The sequence below is a fragment of the Phyllostomus hastatus genome, unplaced genomic scaffold (genome assembly GCF_019186645.2).
Source record: "Phyllostomus hastatus isolate PE091 unplaced genomic scaffold, TTU_PhHast_1.1 phas_scaffold_78, whole genome shotgun sequence".
NCBI classification, from domain to species: domain Eukaryota; kingdom Metazoa; phylum Chordata; class Mammalia; order Chiroptera; family Phyllostomidae; genus Phyllostomus; species Phyllostomus hastatus.
The window spans coordinates 15820630-15845962 of NW_025334041.1; the positions used below are offsets into that span (position 1 = coordinate 15820630).

Below are 25333 nucleotides of genomic sequence, written 5' to 3' on the forward strand. Positions count from 1 at the left end.
AGCTACCTGATTAGGACTAATACCTCATAGAATTTAATGATATTGATGACCCAAGCACAGAGACCAGCTGCTGCGAAAGACTTGGTCCGAATCAGGTTGGGATTAAACTCTGGGTCTTTCAAATACTGTTCATTCACCACTTTTAGGCAGTTCTCTGGAATGTGCTCTTTGTCGTAGTTAATTAAGGCTTGCAGAAAATCATCAACCTGTAAAGCAAAAAGACTTATTGCAATGAGCCCACTTTGGCTGCAGAGAAAATTCCAAGATCAAAAGTTAAAATCAGCTTTTAGGACTCACATTACAAAGGCAAAATTGGCAAGCTGCATTTATCCTACTGTTTGACTTTTTCAGGCTTTAGTGCATGAAGTTAGAATTAGCAATGGACACTTTTAAAGCCTCTTCTACCCCAGGGTAAAATACTCGGTCCCTGCACAGGAGGCACTCACAAGGAAAAAAAAGGCAGAAAAGAAAAAGAAAATCACATAGTCCAAAGCCCCTTTGCTTCACCTTCTTGTACATTAGTAACATTTTTTTTTCCAGCATAAGAAATTCATGTAATTTTCTTCCTCCTACACTTAACTGCTTTTATAATTTTGCAAATAATTAGCAACCTTCCAATGGCTGCTGGGGTGGACTTAGGTGTGCTATAACTCCAAGCTAACCTCCAATTTAGCAAACACAAAATCTATTTTCTAAAGAACATACAGCAGATTACCCTCAGCAAATACGAAGATGACTCCTTTCAATGGGAATATCTTTGGCTGTCAGGTATAACCACAGTACAGAAAACAGAAATTGTTGGGATTTTTATCCTGCCAGGCTGTCTGATACCTTTCCCATGAAGACTTTGGCTGCTTTCCAACTTCGGTCTTTCGGCACTCTGCCCCGGGGGGCCATAAGCACCATCACCGCCGCAGTGACGTTGGTAACCGCATTCAGGGGGTTGGGGAAGGCTTTCAGCTCAGTGAGGTTGACCTGAAGAAAAGCACAGACCTATTCAAGACCAGGGGAGGTTGCAGAAGAGTTGTGAGTCGCCCAGCAGGCCTTCAGTGGCCTCCCACCTCTCCTTTTCACATCTGTCTCGGTTTGGCAGTTCTTTGCCTCCCACCCAGGAATTCCAAGAAGTTCAGTTCCCCCTGGGCACCTTCCTGCTGCTCTGGAAACGTCACTGCCCTTTTTGGCCACTGAGCAAAATGGTTCATCTGGTATACCAGTCCTGCAGAGCCCTGCTTGCTGAGTCAGGAAATTTTATAAACATGTAGGTTTTCAGGTATTCGTGGGTTCTATCCCATCTATATAACATACTTGCATTTTAACCAGGTCCTCCCAGGAACACAGTCCCTTAGTTCAGTGGCTCTTAGTTGTGTTTGCCTGCTTAACACATACAAGGAACATCTTCTATTACACTATGATGACTCCCAAACGGGAGGATGCCCCTACAGGTTGTACCTACTTCCTGCACTGCTCCTTAATCTTCCCATGTTGGAATGTTGATTTACCCGATGGTGGTATTAATGGTATAAATTACAGGTATCAGGGCAAATACCTAAGGTCATTGGTACCTATAAGAAACGCATGTAGGTTCATGATACAAGACTTTAAAAATGAGTGTTTCCTGTAATATTTCATGAGCTATATAATATATTCATTAGATGTTGCACCTGATTCTGCTCCATTACCATAAACTGCCTATTTATTTGGGAAATGACTACAAAGGACAGAATAGGGGAAAATAGGAGCAAAAGCAAAGATTTAACATATGCTGATGACAACAGAGCTAGCTAACCAAGATTCTTCCATATTTGGAAATATCATCATCATTTACAAATATATATATACACACACAGACAAACATATATATGTATGTATATATATATTCAGCTTTATATTTCAGTGATATTTACTTTGCTGGTAAATAATGATATATTCAGAGAAAAAGTTGCAAATATAGAGAAACACGAAGCAGAAAATACACATTCCATTGCTCTAAAATAAAGAGGAAAATACAAAATCTCATTACTGAGAGATAAAAGGTTACTACTGTCTTTTGTTTTGCAACTTTTTTCTATGAATGTATATTCCTCCTTTAAAAAGCCATAGCATACCTCCTGTTTTATAACTTGCTCTATTCACTGCATATATCATAAACATTTTCTCATGTTGCTAACTAGTACTCAATAACATCATTTTAATGGCAGCAGAGTACCTGAATGCATAATAATCAATCTTCAGTCAAGGTATACTTATACTCTTTTTTATTTTTCAGTTTTATTGTATTTTCAGCAACACGTATGTAAATAACTCTTTCTCAAAATTAGTATCTCCTACAAAATAGTTCGTAAAAAGAATTGAATATTTCTCTGAAGAGCAGTGAAAGCCGGATCCTTTTCTCTTTGAAGTTGAATTCTCGAAACTTCAGGCCTGGGAGTCCCTGGGGTTCTCCCCTGGGGTCTCCTAGGGCCCAAGGACAAGACTAGCTGCTTCAAATACCATCGCCCACAATCCCGTTTTTCTTTACACCACCCTTCTAACTATCACAGATTATTTTCTCATATGGAAACTCAAAAATTCAATGGGGTTTAACTAATAACATAATGTAAGGAAAATGGCGTGGGCCAACCTTAGGTACTGTGTTCCCACCCGCCATTCTTTTCGTGAGCGGCTCTCATTATTGCTACGTTTTATATTCCAGAGGAAATACAGAATCCTCCCCAACCCCCTTAGTTCTTAAAGCAATGCATAACTGGAACAACTGGATCTGGGTCAAATCCATTTGCTAACCAGGAAGTGCCTTTCACGGGAGTACAGGGGAGACAGACTCCTGGGTGGGAAAGGAAGGTGGACTGTACTGATGACCTCAAACGTTTGTTTCCACATTATTACCTTTCTTTTTAAGAACTCTGTGGTTGCATGGACTTCACTCTCAGTTCAGTTAGTCAAACTCTAAACACTTTCAATATTATTTTCAGGAATCCCTGTGCAATCGTCCTTACCCTGTTGAGTGTATTAAGTGCAGCTGTAGCGGCCACCAGCGCAGGCTCGGCCTTGAGCAAGTCGGCCTCACACTCCTTCTGTTTCTGGGACACTTCGGTCTGAATGGCTGTCACCTAATCAGGGAGGGAAAGCACACAAACCCACAAACACAAACGGTCACCTTAGATATCGCTGCTGAAAAATAGGGGCTGAATCAGACTATGGTTCAATAATGCGTCTGTCTGCATCTTGAATAGATGAGGATTTCTGTCTCAAGACTAATTCCCTTCAGGCGCACTGTGTATACAAAGCTCAGCACAGGCACAAAGTACACAAAGACAAGTGCCAACGCAAATGGATTCAAGCACCAATATGCTCCAGGAGGGGCTCTGACTAATTTAACTGTGGGGTCCCACTCATAAGGAAGGCAAGTTGAAGTGATTCCTCTGTTCTTCCAATTCCTTTTTCAGAGAGTCCTGGAGAAGCAAAACTCCAGGCTGGCGCAGTAATTTAGACTACAAAATATTCTTGCCAGAATCCCCTACATAATTCTCGCTAACATTGGCCTACAAGCCATGTTGGCTCTTCTTTAGGAATAGATGTAAAGCTTTCTTGCTCAGCTGCCTACTACATACCGTTCCATGCCGTTCGAGCTGAGCCACGGATAGACTTTCTCTAAAGACTAATTACTGGTCTCTCTAAGGACCTGGTGAGGACCTAGAGCTGCAGCGGTCCAGTTCTGTCTTTGGCAGTGGAAGGATGACGCTGACGTCCACTCTCCTGTTGGGGGTCCAGTGGCAGTCTTCACGTGCCAGAGGGAGTGCTGTGCCAGCCTCATGACATGAACATGTGTAATATGGACATAGGGAAACCAAGCAGGTCAATGTGAACCACATCAAAGTGAGAAGCACTGGAGTTTTTATCCTCCTCCTCCTCTTAGGACACCTAGAGAATCTGAATGGCCAGGAAGAGTACGTTTGCAGTTCTCAGCAGACACTTGAAGTTCAAAGCTGTGGTGCTGGGCGCCAGGATCTGGCCACCCTGGAGACCGTTCCTGAGGTGATGGTGGTGCATGAAATGTAAAGTGTGAACAAACTGCCTCTATTCCAGCGTGTTTGGAATGAACAGGTTTAACTATACCATAAAATTAAACAGTACTCACAACAAATTGTGTTGTCTACTAAAGCTCTATTAGCAGTAATTACCCACCTCCTGATTAACCAGTATTTGCCTAAAAGCCACGGTATGTTCCACACCTTTTAGGAACATATGTAATTCGTTCAGGGTAGATACTCGATCTCCTGCCAGGACATACACAGCTACCGTTAATGGAAATAAGAAAACTCTGCACGCTTACCGGGAACTGCTCCAAAACCACAGCCCTCAAAGCTGCCAGGAATGGACCATGAAAATTTTAAGAACACTACATTTTCAGTGTGCTAGAGAACACCGCTACGGCTGAGAGAGTGAGTGAGTGTATTTGACTGAGCGAGTTATTACCTCAAGTATTTATTTTCCATAGGGATATAATGAATCTATAAAAGCTTTTTGTTACATTTACAACAGCATCATTCCAAAACTGAACTCGGGATCGCAGATCTTTAGCACTAGAAGAAACAAGGAGTTTTTCTTTCAGTGCTATTTCTGTAAGACTGGGAGTTACCATTCTTCTTCTGTCTCCTTTACTGTTAATGGAGTATTATTTGGGGGTAATAATTAAAAACAGAAGTCTTGAGCATTTAATAAATTAAAATACACAAATGCACATAAAAAATACTCTAGGTGAACTTATTTCTCATTCCCTGTACCTCTCACCCTAAGGTGAGAAAACACTAGAGCCGTGAAAATGCTCTGTACCTCAGTGACTCGGGAAGCCTCTGCGTGCAATTCCCTCTGCCCCATGGCTCTGGGGCGGTGCCAGCAAGGCTCACCCTGGAAAAGGGGGAGAAGCTACATAAACTGCCTAGCGTGGGTGTTTTCCCTCTACCACTGTCCGCTAAAGCTGAGATTTGGAGTAGTCCCCTCCCTGGGTACACCAGAACTTTTATCAGTCAACAGCTCCTTGCAGATGGCTCATGAAATTTAGTGGTGGATACAGCGAGAGGATGAAGTCAGAATACTTGTTATGTTTACCCGAAATTTAGGTTAAAGCCCTGACCCCAGTCCCTCAGAAAGTGACTATTTGGAAATTGGGCTTTAAAGAGGCCATTCAGTGAAATCAAGCCCATTAGGGTGGGCCCTAATCCAATCCGACTGGTGTCCTTGTCAGGGTAAGGGTATTCTTAAGGGTATTCTTAAGGGTGTTCTTAGCACAGCAGGACTCACAGGACTTCATGCACTCTTCTTCAGGCGTGACTGTCCCAGGAACCGCCTGTAATATTACAGGGCTACAATCCCCCTTATCTGGCATTCTTTCAGGCTTGAGTCAGGCCAGGGAAACGAAGTAGCCAAGACAGTAGGAGACTTCCTGCAGTGGATTGAGGACTCAGGCTACCCAAAGCTGAGGGGTGAGGGTCCATCACCCCTTTTCTGTAGTCCCTTAAGTCCTTCCCTGGTGGTGCCTTCTCGACTGTGCCTGTCTAAGGTTGTTCCTCCCCCTGAGGAATCTTACCTGCCATTGGCTAACCAGTCATCCACCCGTGCCAAGCACGGAGATGTGAGAGGGAGTAAGTCTTTGTTTCCTTAGCGGCTTCTGTCCCTAAGGCCTTTTTACTCAGCCTTAGCCAAGGGGGTTACGGCTTCTGAAACCAGGCACGGCGGTTCCCAGCAGGGATCAGAGGATCCTTAGGCTTTGGAGCTGGTTAAGTCAAAGATGGAAGAGCTCATTTTCACAGGCTGGATGGTGCTGGTGTTCTGTGAAGTCTCTGCTGGCCATGCCAGTGGTTTGAAGGGATCTTTTATTATTTTATGAATTTGAAGCAACCATTTCAATCTGCCTGTCTGCCTGGGTTGTCAATATACACAGCAAAGCAGTGTCTAAACCCCGACATTAAATGTGGCAATATACTTTTATTACCCTTTAATTGCTTCTCACGTATTAAGCCTCGATACCCCAAATTTCATAGGAGCACAGGGTCCATATACACTTTTCATAACCACGTAGAACCTAGCGCATTGCTGAGCATCTAACAAGTGGGAGCCCACAGCACACATTTGCTGTTGACCTTCCTTGCCTCTGTGTGGTTTAATTACAAGTAGACCTTCTTTCTATGGCTTCCCAATTTACAATAGTGCCTTCTGCCATTGACTCTATTTGATGTTTATCAGATCCCGCATCACTACCTCAAACCCTCTTGTCTGTCAGCGTGTCACGTGTCTCCTGTCAGTCTTCCCATTGCCATGTGAGCTATGTGAGGTCACCTTGTGTGATCTCTACCCTCGAGCGCAGCGCCGGGGAAGAAACAGGTGCTCAGTTAGTCTTTGTTATTTACAATTAAATTAAGCCTCATGGATAAAATAAAAATACGTGCTAGGATCATTTTATTTCTTGGTATGCGTTAGCTACAAAAAATATTATGTGTCTCTTTCATGTTTGAAGAACTCCACAACCTGTCAGATAAGTTCTAATTTTCTAAAATTTTTCCCTTTGAGAGAATAATTTTGCCTTAGGAATTCACATGCAAAAATACCTGCAGAGTACTTGTTTTATTTTAAGATCTCAAAAAGGTATCTGTAGAGATAGGTTATAACAATTACTAGAACATCACATATTTGTGCGATGCCAACAAAATATCCCCTGGGTTGCATTACTTTATAAGATCACACTACGTGTGATTCTTAAGTGCTTAATATACTAATAGACTCTTTAAAACATCTTCCATTTACCTGTAACTCAATAAAAACATTTATTATCAGAATTAGGAATTATATGCCTATTGGCCACATCAAATGTGCCTTATCTTCCACTTCAAGATGTCATTGTGTTTTTTAAAACAGTTTATTTAGAGCTTTGGTTTTCAATGTACTTTTCAAGTCTTCAGTTGCACAAACTAAAGGCAAACATGCTCAATACACATTTAGAAAAACAACTCAATTGACTCAATTGTGAATGAATGGCAATACCACTGGAAAAACTCAAATATTTTCTGGCTCCAGAAAATGCCAGGATAATGAATAATAGATTCAACTGATTCACTGGCTTTAAGAGTGGTGGCAATTCATATTTTTTATTAACTAAGCCCAGATTCTAATATTTTGTCTAAAATAAAAGAATTTACCTTACACACAAAATAAATAAATAAATAAATAAATAAATATATATATATATATATATATTCATTGAATTTTTAAACAAATATTTATTAATCTTACATTTACTGTAATATTTCTTTTGGAAAATAAGATATAGGAAAAAAAACCCCTTCCATTTAAAGCTGAAATGTTGGTAAAAGCAGAAGACAAAAGAAGTTATGTTTTTTTCCAGAACTGCTGGAAACCTCAGTGCAAAGAAAGCAGATTCTATATAATCTTAAAAGTAATTGTTTCCAACAATAAAACGTAATACAAAATGCCAGAGCCTCAATTGAATCAAAAGAACAAATTTAACTTAGGATTTAGTAATAAACTCAAGTTGTGTTATTAAAATGCAAAATTTGAAAACCATCTAGCAGAGTGGTGGAATGGGCTTTGTTAACAATTGAGTTGTTCAATTTGCCTAAAAACTGAAAACCTTTAGAAACCTCAGAGGTGCCTTCCTGACCTTTACTGTATTACAAATAGGCCTGATGTTCAAGATCCACATCCATTATATGCTTGAATGAGCTCAGTATTTATTGTCCTTCCATATCATTAAAAGAGCTAAAAGGTTGGGAAAATGCATAATGTAAAGAAAGGTCAAGTGGTAATCGTGATGTGAAATGCTGTTACATGTGTAACTATAATAATTCTTTAGATTTTTATGCTCCTTGGAGAGGAAGTTGCTCAAAATTGTTCACCTACTAAGGTTTATTTTGTGCTAAATACAGCTCAGCTCTAAATGGCGGAAAGAGCCTGACCTTTTGCTCCTCGGCGTCGGCGATGGCCTTTTCCCGGCTCACTCTCTCTGTCTGCAGCCCGATCTTTGAGATCAGAGCTTCGGCATCCTGGTTTCTCCGCTGCAGCTCGGCTTCCTGAGAGGCCAGTCTGGCTTTCAGATCTCCCACCTAAAGAGAAGAGCCATTATTTTGAAGTAACTTTTGTTGATAAGAACAAATATCAGATATAACTCTTTTTATTTTTATTACTATTTTTTATCATCACCCGAGGACATGCTTATTAATTTTAGAGAGAGGAGAAGGAAGAGAAACATGGATGTGAGAGAGAAAACATTGATTGGCTGCCTCTTGTTCATGCCCAGACCAGGGACCAAACCCACAACCTACGTACGTGCCTTGACTGTGAATCAAACACGCAGCTGCAACCTTTCAGTTTATGGGATGAGGCTCCAACCAATGGAGCCACACTGGCCAGGGCAGAGATAGCTTAGTTTTTATAATGAATTCAGGGATCCCCAGCAGTTTGTATATTGCATCTGTTTCTACCCAGTGGATTTTAGTCCCATGTGTGAAAATACAACCCCAACTTTTGCCTTAAAGGAATAAACAGAACAATGTTTTCCAATGGTTTTGTGGGAAATATTAATTTACATAAGCACCAAGTAGAAGATTATCTTCTCAACCCATTCTGTGCAGTCAGAGGCGCACTCACAGTGGTTCCCGCCTGAGCCCCATCAGTCGCAGCCCTGGCTTTCTCCGTCCTGTGCAGCTCAGGCTCCAGGCAGCCGAGTCCAGGGGAGACCCGGCCTGGTGACAAGCTGGAGGAACCCTGCTTTTATTCTCCAACAGAGAACTGGAGGGTCCAGACGGGTTGGAGACATTGATACTCCCTGGCTGTTTTCCGCTGCTTATTTTGATGGATGTGCCCACAGATAGATCTTATCTCTTCCCACAAAGTAAGAAATGGCCTTCTGATTTTTCTTCACTTCTCGGGACACTCACCTTAATTCCTACATCATGAAAGGCAAACCCTGAGGGTCCTGGGGGATCAGAAACCTCCGGATGTGAATTCCTCCTGAGAGGAGGGGTGCAGCTCTTGTGAAACTCAGTCTTTCTGAGGCAGCCACAAGTTTATCTGCTCTAAAGAATGGCTTCCCCCACCTTATAAGCTAAGATTTCATGAAGTTCAAACGGTACCACTGGGTTCCTGAGTCTGAGGATCATGTAAATGAAAGCAGAAGTGAGGCACTAGGGAGAAAAGGGGGTCTCAGCCCTCAAAACATGTGAAAGCAGCTCACACATCATGATAATTAGCTCTTCATTCCATTTCCTTTCCAGAAGTGTAAATTTTACTATTTTGTTAAAATCATAGAGGTAGCCCTGGCTGGTGTAGCTTAATGGATTGAGTGCAGGCTATGAACCAAAGGGCCTCCAGTTTGATTCCCAGTCAGGACACATGCCTGGGCTCCCCAGTAGGGGGCACTCGAGAGGCAACCACACATTGATGTTTCTCTTCCTCTCTCTCTCTCCCCCTCTTCCCCTCTCTAAAAATAAATAAAGAAAAGAAAAAAGAGAAAAAATCATAGAAGCAAAAAAATGCCAACAATAACATTTATTTTATTTTAGATTGTATATATTTACTTTTAGAGAGGGGGGTGGGAGGGAGGGAGAAAAAGAGGGAGAGGAATATCAATGTACAAGAGATACATGGATCGATCACCTTCCACAGGCCTCCGGCCAGGGACCTGGCCTGCAACCCAGGCATGTGCCCTCACTAGGAATTGAACCAGAGACCTTTAGGTTTGCAGGCTGGCACTCAGTCCACTGAACCACACCAGGCAGGGCATAATGTTCATATTTGTCTCAACTGCCAAAAGCACTTTAGTGGTTCCATCTTGTGGAAGGACATCCCACTACCACATGCAAGGATTCTGGTAACCCCCACCTCAACACACTTCATTACACTCTACCTAAATAGCAAAATTCCCACTACTACTCTACTATTAAAGATAAGGAAGACTGCTTTTTAGCTGCCGCTCTGCAAATTCAGGGTAACCCTGCTCAATGACATCTGATTTTCTGTTCTTTCTAGCCACGTGAAACCGGTCGTGTGTTAAGTCATCATCAAAAGAATCACCCAAGAGACTAGGAAGAAACTTATTTCAAGATCTAATTTCAGATTCTAAGGAAACTATTAGGTCTGAAATATCCAAAGTGCCTCAGGTGACCTAAGCTGACATCCAAGGAGGACATATATGGCTGTAAAAGGGGTTTCCACATAGGAAACTATGCTTCCTTTATATAATACACTGATTAAAAAAAAAACTCTTGAGAAGCTATTAAATATTCCAACCAGTCTTCTGATATTAAGACCATTACATGCACAAATACCGAATGAAAAGAAATCACCAGTAGTCCTTCAATTGCCACTTTGTGCACCTTCCTCTAGGACTTCTTGCCTGTAGTTTCTGGCTGCGGAGGAGCAAGGGGACCCCACACAGCTGCGCACTGGGCAGAGGACTGCTGCTCGCTTCCTTTCTCTCCCTTCTCTTCCTCCTCAGCTCATCAACACGTAACTGAGATGGTGTGAGAAAACCACGCATCTTCTCTTAGCTCAACGGGACTCCAGGAAAGTCTTTACTGGGGAAAGTGGTCTTGATTTAAGTGAGATGGAATTGGAGAGATGGGTAGAGGAGGAGAAGTAAAGAGAAAGAGGGCAATGAGAAAACTGCCAGAGAAAATGTGCATGCCAAGGAAGAGTAAAGAAAGACATTCTCTGAAAGGGAAGGAAAAGATGGGGGCTTCCTAGAAACTAGTCTTCACATCACTGACTCCTGGAAAACGGGGAAACCTCTTCAGTCTGATTTCTATTTCCCAATCGTGTTCATTCTATTCACTGTTCAGTACAGACCAGCACGCCACTGAAGGGCCGTTCCTCGGACAAGGATTTGATCTCCAAAATATATAAAGAACTCACATGACTCCACTCCAGGAAGAAAAACAACCCAATTAAAAAATGGGCAAAGGACCTGAACAGACACTTCTCCAAGGACATACAGAGGGCCCACAGACATGAAAGGATGCTCAGCATCACTAGCCATCAGAGAGATGCAAATTAAAAGCACAATGAGATACCATGTCACCGGTCAAAATGGCCATCATAAACAAATCAATAAACAAGTGCTGGCAAAGTTGTGGAGAAAAGGGAACCCTAGTATATTGCTGGTGGGATGCAGACTGGTGCAGCCACTGTGGAAAACAGCATGGAATTTCCTCAGAAAACTAAAAGTGGAACTGCCTTTTGACCCAGCAATTCCACTACTTGGGATTATACCCTGAGAATCCTGAAAAAAACAATTTAAAAAAACCTATGCACCCAATGTTCATAGCAGCACAATTTACAATAGCCAAGTGCTGGAAGCAACCTAGGTGCCCATCAGTAAATGAATGGATCAAAAAGCTATGGAACATTTACACAATGGCATGCTATGCAGTAGAAAGAAAGAAGGAGCTCCTACCCTTTGTGAGAGCATGGATGGAACTGGAGAGCATTATGCTAAGTGAAATAAGCCAGGCAGTGAAAAACAAATACCATATGGTCTCACCTATAAGTGGAACCTAATCAACAAAACAAGCAAGCAAAATATAACCAGAGACATGGAAATCAAGAACAAACTGACAGTAACCAGAGGGGAGGTCATAGGGGATAATGGGAGTAAGGGGGACAGGTCGTCAAGGAACATGTATAAAGGACACATGGATGAAGCCAAAGGGGGAAAGGATTGAGGGTGGGAGGTGGGGTGGGTGCAGCAGGGGAAAGTGATTGGGGGGGGAAATAAAGACAACTTACTTAAATAACAATTTTTAAAAAGCCAAAAAAAAAAAAAAGGAAAGAAAGAGCCATCCCTCGTATATGGAACAGAGAGGATAAGAGGTAAACGGTACTTAGGCATGAAAGACACAGCCAGAGAGACCTTCAGAGGGAAAGGCGGCAGCATACACATCCCCAAACAGTCCGCAGCTTATTTTGAGCCCGCACTGATGGGCCAGCTGTGCTACTCGGGGGAAACTGGCTCAATCTCTTGAAAAGCAGGAGGGCATGAGCTGATGACAACACTCTAGAGAAACCCACTGGCATTTGTGGCCTTGCGGTCATCCCCAGTGACAATTATTATTATTATTTTTTTCCTCCAGGTCTAGGGCCCAGGTGGCTCAGAGAAAAGCTGGGCTGTTCTCCTAAGTCTCCATATTCTCACATTCTAATATCTTTTGACCAGTCACAGAGATGCAGCACGGGACCATGGACAGCCCGCGGGCTTTAGAGTAATACCGCTCTGGGTTCAAACCCCAACCTCACAAGCTCCATGGCCTTACGCTGTCTAAGACTCATACAGAAAATTACAGCAGCAACACCTATGTCATAAACTCATTTGGTGCTTAATAATGAAATTCAATGACAGGGGTGCAGATATGATTAACATACTATGTGGATTCTCTGATTTACTCCTGGAGTTAGAGGTACTGTCCTTCAAGGCAGCAGGGGCCTTATGACGGAGGATAGAGGCATCACTGGATGCTAAGATAAAAGACCAGACACCAAGACTGGAGAAAACTGGCACACTTAGGGACCCTAATGACATCATCAGTCCTAATCACGTCACCAACCAGGAGATGATCCCTCACATGGCGCTGAGACTCTGAGACCAAAACAGGTCCTAGTTCCATCCCCAGGTGACAAAATTCCTCACAACAAGCCCACAGCACTGAAGCGGTCAGAGACGAGAGAGGACAGCCTGTTCCCCTCTGCATCTCTCCACCGTCCCGCACTGGGTTGGGCCAAGGAGGGCATCTCTCCAAACCAGCGGGACAGAGTAGGTGGCCGGTTCCTTTCTAGGCTTAGGAAAGCAGAAACAGTGTGTTCTTCCTGTCCTTAAGCTACAAAACTTTAGCACTAGTTGTCTTATATAAATGGTTTGAAATGTTGCTTCAGAAATAATTAAAAAAAAAACATTTTAAGAGCAGAGATTCCACTCACTAATAATACACCCGGGTCATACCTGAGAGGCTGTGGTTTTCAGCTTCTGGATGCCATTCACCAAGTGCTCCTTCTTCTGGGAGACCTCTTTTTGTTTCTTCTTCAGCAGGTTCTTAAACAGGGATATTTGTTCCAGAAAACTCTTTGGAGTGGTATAGTTGTATCTTCTCTCATTTTGGTAATACCTGGTGCTCATTTCATTGACGCTGGTGTGAACGTGTGCCATGAAAAAGCTAATAGAATCTTTGTCTGGAGGCTGAAACAAAACATCACAATTCATGTGAAATTCTCTCAAGTCAAAACAAAACTGCAATGAAAAAATTAGCAAATATATACTGCATTTTTTCTAAGAGCCAGAACAAATTACAGTAGAATCTAGAAACACTAATCTTTAAAAGATATCTACAGGATTAGAGAGATGACCTGAAAAAAAAACATTTGGTGTGGCTAACCTCTTCTTGTGAGTGAGCAAAGGGTTTTTTAAAAAGATTTTATTTATTTATTTTAGACACAGGGGAAGGGAGAGAGAAACATCAGTGTGTGGTTGACTCTGGTGCGCCCTCTACTGGAGACCTGACCTGGCTCACAACTCAGGTATGTGCTCTGAGTGGGAATTGAACCCACGACCTGTAAAGGATTTGTGTGTGCTCCTACACACCAACCCTCAAAACCAACATAACAGAAGCACTGCTTTCCACAACTTGATTTTTATTTATCAAGTGTGAGAAAGACAAAATGGAGAAATTGAGACACAGTACTCAGAGAAGTATTTTTCGTGCTGCTTTCAAACTCAACTTTAGGCGAAGTAAACCAACAACCCTGCAGTCACTGAAAAAAAAAAGCTGAAAACTGAGAAATATAGTTTTATAAGAATCCATGTGAAAAATTGGATGGTAAGGTATAAAAATCACTGCTCCTGGGAGAAAAATATGATCATTTCTATTCTCATTTAGGGGTGGGGGTGGGAGGTGAGGAGGAGAACAATGCTCCTTTGAAGATTTCCAGAAGGAACCTCCCCCCCCACTACACATTGTTTCCATTTTGTCCTCTATGACTTCTGAAGTTGTTAACTTTTTAATTTGCAGAGTCACATCTCCCTCATTTTAATGATTATTTATTGCATTCTGTACAAGATGAACCAGGTTCAATTAATCAAGGGAAGCCTAAAAATCAATTAATATGAATTAAATGAGCTACACCAACTCTAAGGAAAGTCACACATAATTTACCAAAGTGTTGTCAATAACACTCAGACGCCTTTGGGGAAATTGCGCACAAGTGGCTGGTGATGCAGTAACACGTTCCAAACCTGCACCATTAGTGTGAGCACGAGGGTTGCGAGGAGAGACGGCCAGTTGTCTTTCTGATGAGAAACAATTGCTCCTGACCCCTGTCTAAACCCTCAGCTTTCCCACATCGTGAAACATTCCTGAGTGGGTTTTAAAGATGTTCATATTGGATTCTTCTGCATATAAAAAAATCTATTTCACTAGTAGCTTAACCTGTTTTTCAAGCAAAAATTAAATCTTGAATACGACTCCTGAATATTCCTTGTTTCTAGTAGGTCTAAGACCTATCTATATTACCAAATAGTGGACTCAGAAACATGAATGTATAAGGAAGTTATATAAACTCCATAGAAATCATATCCTCTTGGGGATTTTATTTTTAAGAGCGCTTGACGGCAATATAAACATGGGTGGAAACTCGCTCCTGTCCTGTCCTGTTTCAATGTGACCGGAAAGTGTGCACATAGTCTTCTGTAGTATAAATACTTCCACGGCCAAGTGCAGTCCCCTTACAGAGAGAAAAAACAACAACAAACCCTGGCCTCTGCCCAGCCATGGTCCCGAGGAGCAGGCTCCTGGGCTGCCCTGAGAAGCTCCCTTGAACAACAGTTTCATTTGTAAATCCGCGATGGAAGAAGTGGTTTCCGGTAGAGCTGGAAGTGGCCCGAGACAACTTGTCTCAATGGGGCAAAATAACTATTGTTACCGGGCTTAACAAAACGGCACAGCATGGGCGCCTCGCAGAGCCAGGGAGCAGCTGCTTGTAATTCACACTGTTTTTCAGAAAACTCTAATCGTTCCAGAACAGACCTCTTTGATGACTGGTCTTCCCTGCATTCTCAATTTGTCACTTTCTCTTATGATAAGGTCAGTAGTGACAGCACTTCCTGACATTAACAGCTGTGGCTTTTAAAGGGTCATTGTAGAACTACTAATTGCAGTAATTTCATTAGCATAAATTATTTATTCTGCCATTCATTTATCTCCCGTTTTCTTTGGGGGAGGCAGGGAGGAGAGGGCTGCTGGAGCCGCTGCAGGGACGGCTACGGGATGCTGTAGCCTTTTCACTGTTAGACGTGAGAGCTAAGCACGCCATTCCTGCCGCCCTCTGCCTCTCCGTGGAAACCAGCTGACCCCATTCCACAGCTATTTAGCGGCCAAACATGGTGAAGGCAAAAATCATCATGCTGCTACCAAATGGTTATAAATCCAAGATTTCTCCGAGAAGCAGCTTTGGAAAACAATGCTGTATTCAACGCAAAACTGAAACTGCTTCCTCCTCAGTAGAGAGAGCTTAATTTCTACCCCCTTCGTCGGCCCGCTGTGAACTGAAACACACACACAAACCCCTGCCTCTTGGTGTGATAGTTCTCGGCTGGTGGCAGTCGCTGCCACACCAAGTACCCTGACCACCCGACTCTTAAAGAAAAGTCCCAGTATGTCCCTGTCGTTGGAAATGACAGATGCAAAATTCGGACGAAAACGAATACCTGGAGGCCAGAACTAAATTAAATATCATTAAGTGTCACAGAGGATTTTACATCTTCCCAAGACTAGCATAGAAGATTGTACTGGTCTGTATTTTTAAATTCAGACTTTCAAAAGGACTACACTCAAAAGAGAAGGAGGCGGATGAAAGGAAACTTTTTAAGTTGAACTTGAGATAACTTTGTAACATGTAATGTCATCTACCTACAGTCCACCTTGAAATTTCTTCTCAGAAATTTTTCTACAGCTTTATTGAAGTATAATTGATACACAAATGCGCATATTTAACATGTATATTAATATTTTAACAATTCCATACTGTTCAGCTATAAAATTATTTGTATACTTTAGCCTGTTTGGGGGCTGGTAAAAGGGGAGAATATGTTAGATACTGTGGTTGTCAGGTTGTTAATGAAATAAAGCCACTTAGGAATTCGAAACACAAGCAGCGCTGCGTTAGAGCACCACTGCCAAGCTGATTGACTCCCAGAAGAAGACTGCAGGCAGCGGGGAGGCAGAGTTCGAACCCTAGAACCCGGATTGCATTTCCAGTTCTGTAAAGCTGGGCAAATTATTGCATTCCCTGTACTTCCTCCGCCCACAAATCAAACCTTAAACTTTCATTACTCCTTTTTACTCTGTTTCTTTCCTTCTTCTCCTTTTATTCCTCTTTCAGAACAATCAGACATTGGTGCAATAGTCAAAAGCAGAACTTAGGACCATTTGGGTTCTCATGTCAAAGTGCATGTGGGCCCTTACCTGCTGAGTGATCCTGGGCTTGTGGTCTCCATGCCCCAACCTGCGTCACAGGAAAACCAGTGGCCCTCCTTAGAAGGCTGGTGATTAGAGGTGGCAAGCAATGAACAAGCAGGGAGGTGTCACTCCTGTTACTGGCGATGGTATCAGTGAACTGATGGTAGTGCCAGCACAATTACCAGACTACCAGACGGAGTAGCCGCAGGTGTTAAACGTAATGCCACTCCCAGTTCCCTCAGTCATGTGCTATTTTTTGTTTGCTACTTTGTCTGGTGGACGTATTTTCTTGTTACTTTGCTCATGCGTTTAACTCCTTGTCTTTTAGAGACTCAGCTTGGGTCAAAGGCAAGATCAAGTCCAGCCAAAGCCAATAAGCTTTCAGATGACTCTAGTCATTGAGTGAAGTAGCTGCAACAGTTCTTTGACTGAACATTAAAACAAAGAAGCGGTTGAGGACTGAGGCTGTGAGCAGGTCAACCAGAACCAGCTACCACTTTTATGGCAAAGGTGCAAGGCGGGAGATGGTGCAGCGGGCCTCGCAAGGCTGGTGCTAGAGGGAAGCCACGGAACCACAACTTGCAGTGATGCCTCCACTTGATTGAACTAAACTTTTGTCTTAACAGCACATCCATGTTAAGGTTCCTGAGCACCTTAAAAACTGGACCTACTTTTGAAATGGAGGGGATTCCTGAAGTTTCCATTACAGCCTAAGCCCTGGAGAGCCACTTTTCATAATTCTCTTCTAAGTTTGCTTCGTTTGTGCAGAGCACGAATGAGCTGGTGGCCAGTGCATTAGTGCGCATGTGCAGAGGAGGAAGAGCGCCAAAGACCGGGTAGGGTGTTAACGGCCACCTGGGATTTTCTCATCTGTTTGAACACAGGCTTAAGCCTGTGTGAGATTTAGGCAGTCTCAAGATAACTTGGTTGCCTTTGTTTTTCTCTCCCTCTTCTAAAATTGTAACAGTATTCCTCAGAAAGAGGATCTTTTCCCCAAATTCACAGAATTTCAATGGCCCAAGATTATCCTTCTACTTTATACAGTCACATGGAATAATCCTCACTTATATTTCAAGGAAAAGGCTGTGCTGAGAAAACCATGAACAGAAACACTGCTCATGTCCCTATGTCAACAAGATGTTGTTTACCACTCTTCATGCCTGGCCCAACATTCAGCAGGAACTCGGAGACCTCAGAACCCACCTTCTGTCGTGAGTGTCCCTAACTGGGACGCACGCACTTCCCAGGCAGGTCTCCCCCCAGTTACCACCTGCAAGTCCACTCCCAGGTTCACCACAGGCCTTCCCTGGTCTCCCTCCTCACACCACTTCGTCCCCTCTGTTTCCAAATCCCCTGGGAGGAGGACTGTGCGTTGAGAGCCTTCGGATAAATAGCCAGTGCTGCTGAAGCATCAGACTGTTTCGGTCCCGCTGTCAGCTGCCGGTTAGTTCAATGCCAGGCAGTGGGAAAGGAGCACCAACTTGTACACAGACACCGTCAGCCCACACCCTTGGGTGCTGCGTTTGTGCTGACGGAAAATTACATGTCAGCACACACCAAACTGCTTGCCTTTAATGAAGCTTTCTCTATGGCTAAAGGGGATCACCTTGTGTAAGTACCTGACACCCAGCAAGTGAGGTCGATAATTAAGAAGTGCCCAAATTATGCTGATAACTTCATCTTGACAGTGGAAATGAAAACTAAGAAAGTGATAGCATTTGGTGCTCATTCAAAATACCTACAAGCCATTTTTGACCTCTACAGAAAAGGCACCGTACATATGTAGAAGAACATAGAGGCACTGTGCTCGGAATTATAATTGTGGCTCCCGAGTAACAAATTAGGAAGGTGGGAAAGTTAAATAAGCACCCTGCACTGAAATGAAATCATCTGGCTAATTTGTTTCCAGGCATCATTCAGCTCCAGAGAAATGGCAGAGTGCTTTTCAGTTTCCTGCGTGACACTCAGTATCCTATAGGAGGCGTCCTGATACCACAAGATAGAGCTTAGCCTTGCCAGGAGCCCTCTGGACTCCAGGGATGCAAATCCCGCCTCCTCCAGCAGATGTCAATGGTCACTGGCCTATCAAAGCTCCTGCAGCAGTAACTGTCCAAAGTGGTACCTGCTTTGACAGGAGAAAACCTGCGCCAGAGCAGCAACGGCAAGGAACTTGCAGAAACTCTGTGCCCAACAGTAACTTAGACCAGGCCACTCCCTCCGACTTCCCCCCACGTGAGAAGTTAACAGTAAGAAACCAAGTGCACCAGTCCTTTTCCTTGCCACGCCAGCCTGGTCACATGCACGGGATAAAACAGACTTTGGCAACCGAAAGATACACACTGACTCTCTCCCTGTAGTCAAGTGGTATTTCAAACACTTCTTGTAGTTATTAGATGATAAAAATAGAGCCCTACATGACTCTAGGAATGCAGCCAATCTATCAAAAGCCTAAGGACTTTGTGTTAATAACTGTGACCATTATTTGTCCTATTTCACGGTTTTCCAGATTTAAAGTATGAAGTATTTCTGGTAGACTTTAATGTACTGTTAGTGTTAGTCTCCCTTGTGTGGGCTTCCTTTAGCTCTTCAGGAAGACACGGAATCACTGTGGACGCCCAGCCCATTCCAGGTACCTTTCCACCTTCCCTCTCAGCAGCACCGGGAGACACACCCCCGGGGAAGGTTCGCCATCACCACCTTTCCACGCTGCCCGATCAGCAAGGCAGTAGGTACAAGCAACCCCTCATTTCTAGAAAGTCTAAATGATCCTTTCATGTTCACTGTTCATTTGCCTTGGGATCTGAACCCTTGAAGTTGTGTTGTTATTGTTGTTGCTTGGTTTCACGTAACCGTTTTAAAATATAATGGGGGGTGCAAATCTCCTCAAGATGAAATGACAAACATAACCTATAAATCATAAAGCCATAAAACAAAGACACAGAGTCATTATTTGACTTGATGACTGCAGAATTCAGGGGGGCTGATTTTTCATCTGTCAGTACCGTACTGAGAAAAATCCCAACTAATTGCCTTCCTTTGTTACAATCAAGCATGGTGTGGCCGGGGGTGGCTGGTGTTCTGTTTGGGTTTTAGCTGTGGACTTAAAGGATTTATATGCAGTCAGCCCTATTATGACACAAGTCAGGATGCTGATCTTCCAGTGAGTCAGGGCAAGAGTCACAATGCACTCACACTTGCACTGTGAGTGCCCACAAGAAGCACTGTGCCCCCCCAAACACATAATCTGAGCTCAGTGCACACACACACACACGTATCTCAGCTAGGTGTAAAAATGCCAACCATTATATTCCCTAGAATGTAAACCAACAGAGACGATCTTATCATCTCCGATAAACAAGGGCAACTTTCTGACAGGAGGGGCACTTTGAACATTTACTGAGGACTTTTGGTCAGAGCGAGTGTGTGAGCGAGTGTGTGCGTATGTGTGAGACATTCAGAGGCTGACACGACCCACCTCGATCCCTTTGATTTCTTCAATGAACCTCCTGCTGACGGAGACCAGGGCCTCCTGCGGCCACGCATGAAACCAGTCAATAGCCGCGCAGTTCACTATGGCTGGGAACTTCCGAGCTCGAGCTCTCAGCGTGTGACCAACCGGAGAGAAACACAGAATGACCTGCGGAGACATGGGGCCGGGCAGCAACGGGAGGGGATGAGTGAGCAAAGCGTTACATCGCGGCCCCAGACGAGGAGAGAAAGGGGCACAGCCAAGCGTGACATCCAGCTGTCCCGGGCACTGCCGATGGGACAGCAGCAGACACCTCCTCGCTAATCCAAGTGCGAACCTGCCCCGATCGGCTGCCCCATCAAACACACTTAGAATGTATGTCTCTCCTTTTCAGTATTTTTGATGATTACATGAATACTGGGAAATCTATTATTTTCCATTACATGAATAACATTATAACAATAAAAAATAAAAATCAAGGCCCAATCGCCACGCGAAATAGTGTCAACATTTTCGTCTTTTGTCTCCTGTTCTGTAATTCATCAGGCTCCATAAGGCTGGGTAATACACTTTCTTAAAAAATATCTCATATTGATAGTTTATTTTTTCTTTTAAAATAAAGTACATTCGCTTGAGTTCTTGACCTTTTTAAAGGAGCAATAAAACAGTGTACTGAATGCTCATGATGAGAAATTTATAAATTTCTGGTTTAAATCTAAAGTTTTATTTAGGTAATCAATGATTTAAGAGTTCATTTAAATCTGAATATGTTTCTTTTTTAAGATTTTATTTATTTATTTTTTAGAGGGGGAAAGGAGGGAGAAAGAAAGAGAGAGAGAAACATCAATGTGCAGTTGCTGGGGGCCGTGGCCTGCAACCCAGGCATGTACCCTGACTGGGAATCGAACCTGCAACACTTTGGTTCGCAGCCCACGCTCAATCCACTGAGCTATGCCAGCCAGGGCTCTAAATCTGAATATGTTTCTACACTCTTTTTCAAAGGATACTTTTCCTTTTAGCATTTAAAAAAATTCACATAATAAAAATCACTGGCGTACATGAAGCCATGTAATATTTCATTTAACAGATTTTTTTATGTTTAATTTTGTAAAGCTCTTCAACAACTCAAGAGAGCTAAATCCTAAGATCTAAAATGTTTTTAACAATGCACGAGCTCACTAAATTATATATTAATTATATTCAAGAATCTAGTTACCAACTTATTAATTGCTCTAATAGTGCATGTGCTAAGTTAACAAGCCTCAGTTATGATGCATAATTTGCACTTATATCTCAGTTCTTAGGTTTCTCCTACCAGCCTTCTTTTCTCCCCATACTTGAATATTTCTCCTCTCTTGTCTGAGAAGGTAGTTTTCCACACTTAACTTATCTCTCATTTGTGACAATTTTAGAAAACTTCATTTATACATAACTGTAGCCAAGGCAGAGGGGGAAAACCCCATCCTTTACCTGAGATCCTATTCCATCTCATCCACACTTACTACATTTCTACGCTTGTAACTGGCCAGCTATGGATGCGGCTTAGCAACCTCTGCTTCGACAAGTCCTCCAGGTAACTGACATCCACGGCTGCACCCTCATAGTTTTAAAGTCGCTCTGGGAATACTTAAATGAGACACTGACATTTTCAATGCTTTTGCAGTTGGTGGAATACAGGCTCTAAATCTCTATTCTACATACATGGTGAAATAAAAATGTATGGAATTTTAAATAAATTAGATAATCATTAAAACCCTAAATTCTGCCATCTAAAATTGATGCTGGAAACCAATGTAGAAAAATATACCTGCTCATCAGTATGCCCTGAGAAAGGAAAGGATGGTTGCACACACAGCCATGAGGAGTGCAGTTATTGACTCAATTTGCTGCTCAATTTCTAGTTTTGCTGGAAATCGAGCACAGAATTTATCTCACCATCTAGTTTCCTTGGTAGTAGTCTTATGTCAATTTTTTTTTTTGAGAGCCCATGCTAATGTCTGGGAACTGTGGATTGTTTTTTCTTTTATAAAACAGTCTGTACAGTGTTAGAGATGACCTGGCTTAAATTCAGGTTGTTGCCCTTAATGTTGAGGAACCATTTTTCTTGTTATATTTCCCTTTATTTCATAAGGGGTTAACACAGCAATACATTTATAAAAAAAATAAAAAGACAAACAAATGATTTAAAAAGAGTGTTAGGTTGTTTATAATCTACTTTTTCAGCTTTATTAAGGTATAACTGACAAACAAAATGATAAGGTTTTGAAGTGTTTAATGCGATGACTTTATACAGACGACACTGTGAAAGGATCCCCCCATTTAGCCAATGAACACATCTTCACCCCACACATGTACCTTTCTCTGTGTGTGAGAACATGTAAGTTTTACGCTGTCAGCAAATTCCAACTACACAAAACATTGTGACCAGCTATAGTCACATTCCCCATTAGGTCCCCAAACCTTATCCATCTTACATTTGAAAGTTCACGTGCTGTTTACCAATCTCTCCTTATTTCCCCGCCCACTGCCCCCTGGCAACCACTTCTCCACTCTCTTTCTATGAGTCTAACTTCTTCACTTCTTAGATTCCACGTGTAAGTGCGACCATATTGTATTTGCCTTATTTTACCCAACACAGTGCCTTCAGGTTTCACCCATGTTGTCACAAATGACAAGATTTCCTTCTTCAAGGCTGAATAATACTCCATTGTAATGACAGGCACTTGGGTTGTTGTCATACCTTGGTTACCGTGATCGAGTGGCTCTAAGAACAGGAGGACTGCTGTCTCTTTGAGATAAGGGTTTTGTTTCCTTTGGACATAAAACCACAAGTGGGATTCTGGGATCATATATACACAGTGTTACTATTTTTAATTTCTTGGGGAAACTTCATACTATTTCCCGAGTTTCTATACCAGTTTATATTCCCACTGACAGCGCACAGGAGTCCCCTTTCCTCCATGTCCCCACCAGCATCTGGTATTTCTTGTCTTTGATGGTAGCCTTTCTGAAAGGCTGATATCTCAGGTGATATCTCATTGTGGTTTTGATTGGCATTTCCCAGGTCAGTGATGTTAAGGAAATTTTCATGTTATCTGTTGCCCACTTGTATGTCTTCTTTGAAAAAAATGTGTGTTCAGGTTCTTTCCCTATTTTTTTTTTAAGATTTTTTTATTTATTTATTTTTAGGGAGGGAAGGGAGGGAGAGGGAGAGAGAGAGAGAGAGAAACATCAATGTGCGGTTGCTGGGGGTTATGGCCTGCAACCCAGGAATGTACCCTGGCTGGGAATCGAACCTGGGACACTTTGGTTCCCAGCCCGCACTCAATCCACTGAGCTACGCCAGCCAGGGCTTCCTATTTTTAATTACGTTATCTGATTTTTTTCTATTAAATTCCTTGTATATGTTCCTTGTATATTTTGGATTTTAACCCCTTCTTGAATATGTGGTTTGAAAATATTTTCTTCCATCCCATAGGCTGCCTTTTCATTTTGTTGACGGTCTCCTTTGCTGAGCATAGCTCTGATATCATGGGTATTGACATAGCTTTTCACTGATGAAATGAATAGTGTTCAAGATATCCGGAGAAAACAGAAATACTGTACTCAAACCTCTCCACTGCGTGAACAAAATAGGAACATCTGCACACTGAGGTATCCCAGAATCATACCTCTGTCTCTGTAGACTCTGGGCTTTTGCCAGTCCTATGGCAAACAGCTCACAGAAAGATTCTATCTTTTTATGTGATTCCAGTGGGAAGGACAGGGGAATCCTACTGAGAACATCGCCGTGTCTTTCCTAAAGAGACTTTCCAATGAGGGCCGGTTAGTTCCCTAAAAGAACAGAGTGGGGGTTGCAACAAGCTACTACTGGAGCAGGTTCCAAGACCTTTAGACTTGTTGTAACTAAACGGGCGCCACATACCCTGGAGGAGGAGCAGGGTTCAGTCCGAGACCCCCTTTTTTTTGAAGCAGCCCTTGAGCCGGGAGACCTGGGAAGGAGAGCCTGCCAGCCCGAACAGGCGCCAGGCGCCGCTGGCCTCAAAGTACAGAAAGTCACAAATGCACTCCTCCCAAACAGTTCTTGGCAATTGCAAATGACCAAATTGGCTTAAGTTACTTTCCGGCAGTGGATTAGAAAGAAAAGTCAGTTAAGAAAATAAAGTTAAAAATGTCTCAGACAGCTGTGCTCTAAAAGTAAATTCTCACCAGTAAAAAGCCAACCCTGAAATCACCATCTATGTATTTCCTACAGCTCTAACATTTGGATGTCAGAAACTTGCTTTTGGAATCCATACCATAGAATTTTCTACTCCCTTTTATCCCCTACACAGGTGTTATGACTCATTTGCAGTAACCCACTTTTCACTGTGCTTTGTAATTCATTGCCATTTCTTTTACATAAGACCCCATCGTAAGTACATATTTGTCTGTATATCACTAACGGGACTCAGTCCATTTCCTCTGGTAATGGAAATCTGAATTGCTACCGTCACTCTGTAGTTTTTTCCAGTTGATATAGTTTATTCTCAGCTAGAAGTAACCCTCCCACATATTTACATCAGAAGCTTCTATCTCTAACTTACACTTGCATTTATCCTCAAAAGCCTCAGCATTTTCAAGAATGATAAGATCTGAATCTTACTGGAGAATGCTCATAGGAGTGGAGGTTTAGCATAGAAAATATTCCCCAGTTATCCTCTTTATGTTTTTCTGTATCATCGTCCATCTAATAACTTTTTAATTTCGATTATTTGTATGAGATTCAACAGCACCTTAAATATATATACTTTCAATAAAAAGCGTATATATTTCTATACATATATTTTTAGGTAGCAAACAATAAAATCATTCCCATGACCTTTTACTTGTGAATACTTGCCAGTAGGCATTATTTCAAGAGATAATATTTTACATTGGGGAACTTTAGTTATCTTGTTTGCTTTAAGAAAAAAAAAACCTCAATTCATGAAGAAATTGTATGTGGAATCCCAGAATGTAGCAAAGAGCGAATCTGCACCTGAGGGTAAAGACAACAGGAGTTATAGTCCCCACTCCCCATTCCCCACTGCGTTTCCCCACGTGTGTGATGGCTCCAGTCCCTAATCTCAGCCGCCCTGCTTGTCGTCAGGGTCTGCTCTACCCACACGCTGCTTTCCAGGCCGGTGTGCGGCTCCACAGTGTTTTGTTGTTTGGGTTTTTTAAAAACATTTTTCACAGAAAAGCAGATGCCTGGTTATCTACCCAAGAGGACACTGTGTGTCCACTCCGCACACACACATAGGTGGAACAGGAAGACCCAGCGCCCTCCTTGCAAACCCATATCCAAATGCAAGCCAAGGGTGAAGAACAT

General features: G+C 42.5%; 1 protein-coding gene across 2 annotated transcripts in view; it reads right to left on the bottom strand.

Annotated features, from left to right (window-relative positions):
- The window catches only part of DNAH11 (dynein axonemal heavy chain 11), a 254392-nt gene that overhangs the window by 75257 nt on the left and 153802 nt on the right, over positions 1-25333 (bottom strand). For both annotated transcript variants that reach the window (XM_045827575.1, XM_045827574.1), the window contains 6 exons: positions 19987-20148; positions 13004-13237; positions 7968-8114; positions 2994-3107; positions 832-975; positions 24-206 (listed from right to left, as the gene is read on the bottom strand). In XM_045827575.1, the coding sequence (XP_045683531.1) occupies positions 24-206; positions 832-975; positions 2994-3107; positions 7968-8114; positions 13004-13237; positions 19987-20148 (984 nt within the window). The remainder of the gene's footprint in view (positions 1-23; positions 207-831; positions 976-2993; positions 3108-7967; positions 8115-13003; positions 13238-19986; positions 20149-25333) is intronic.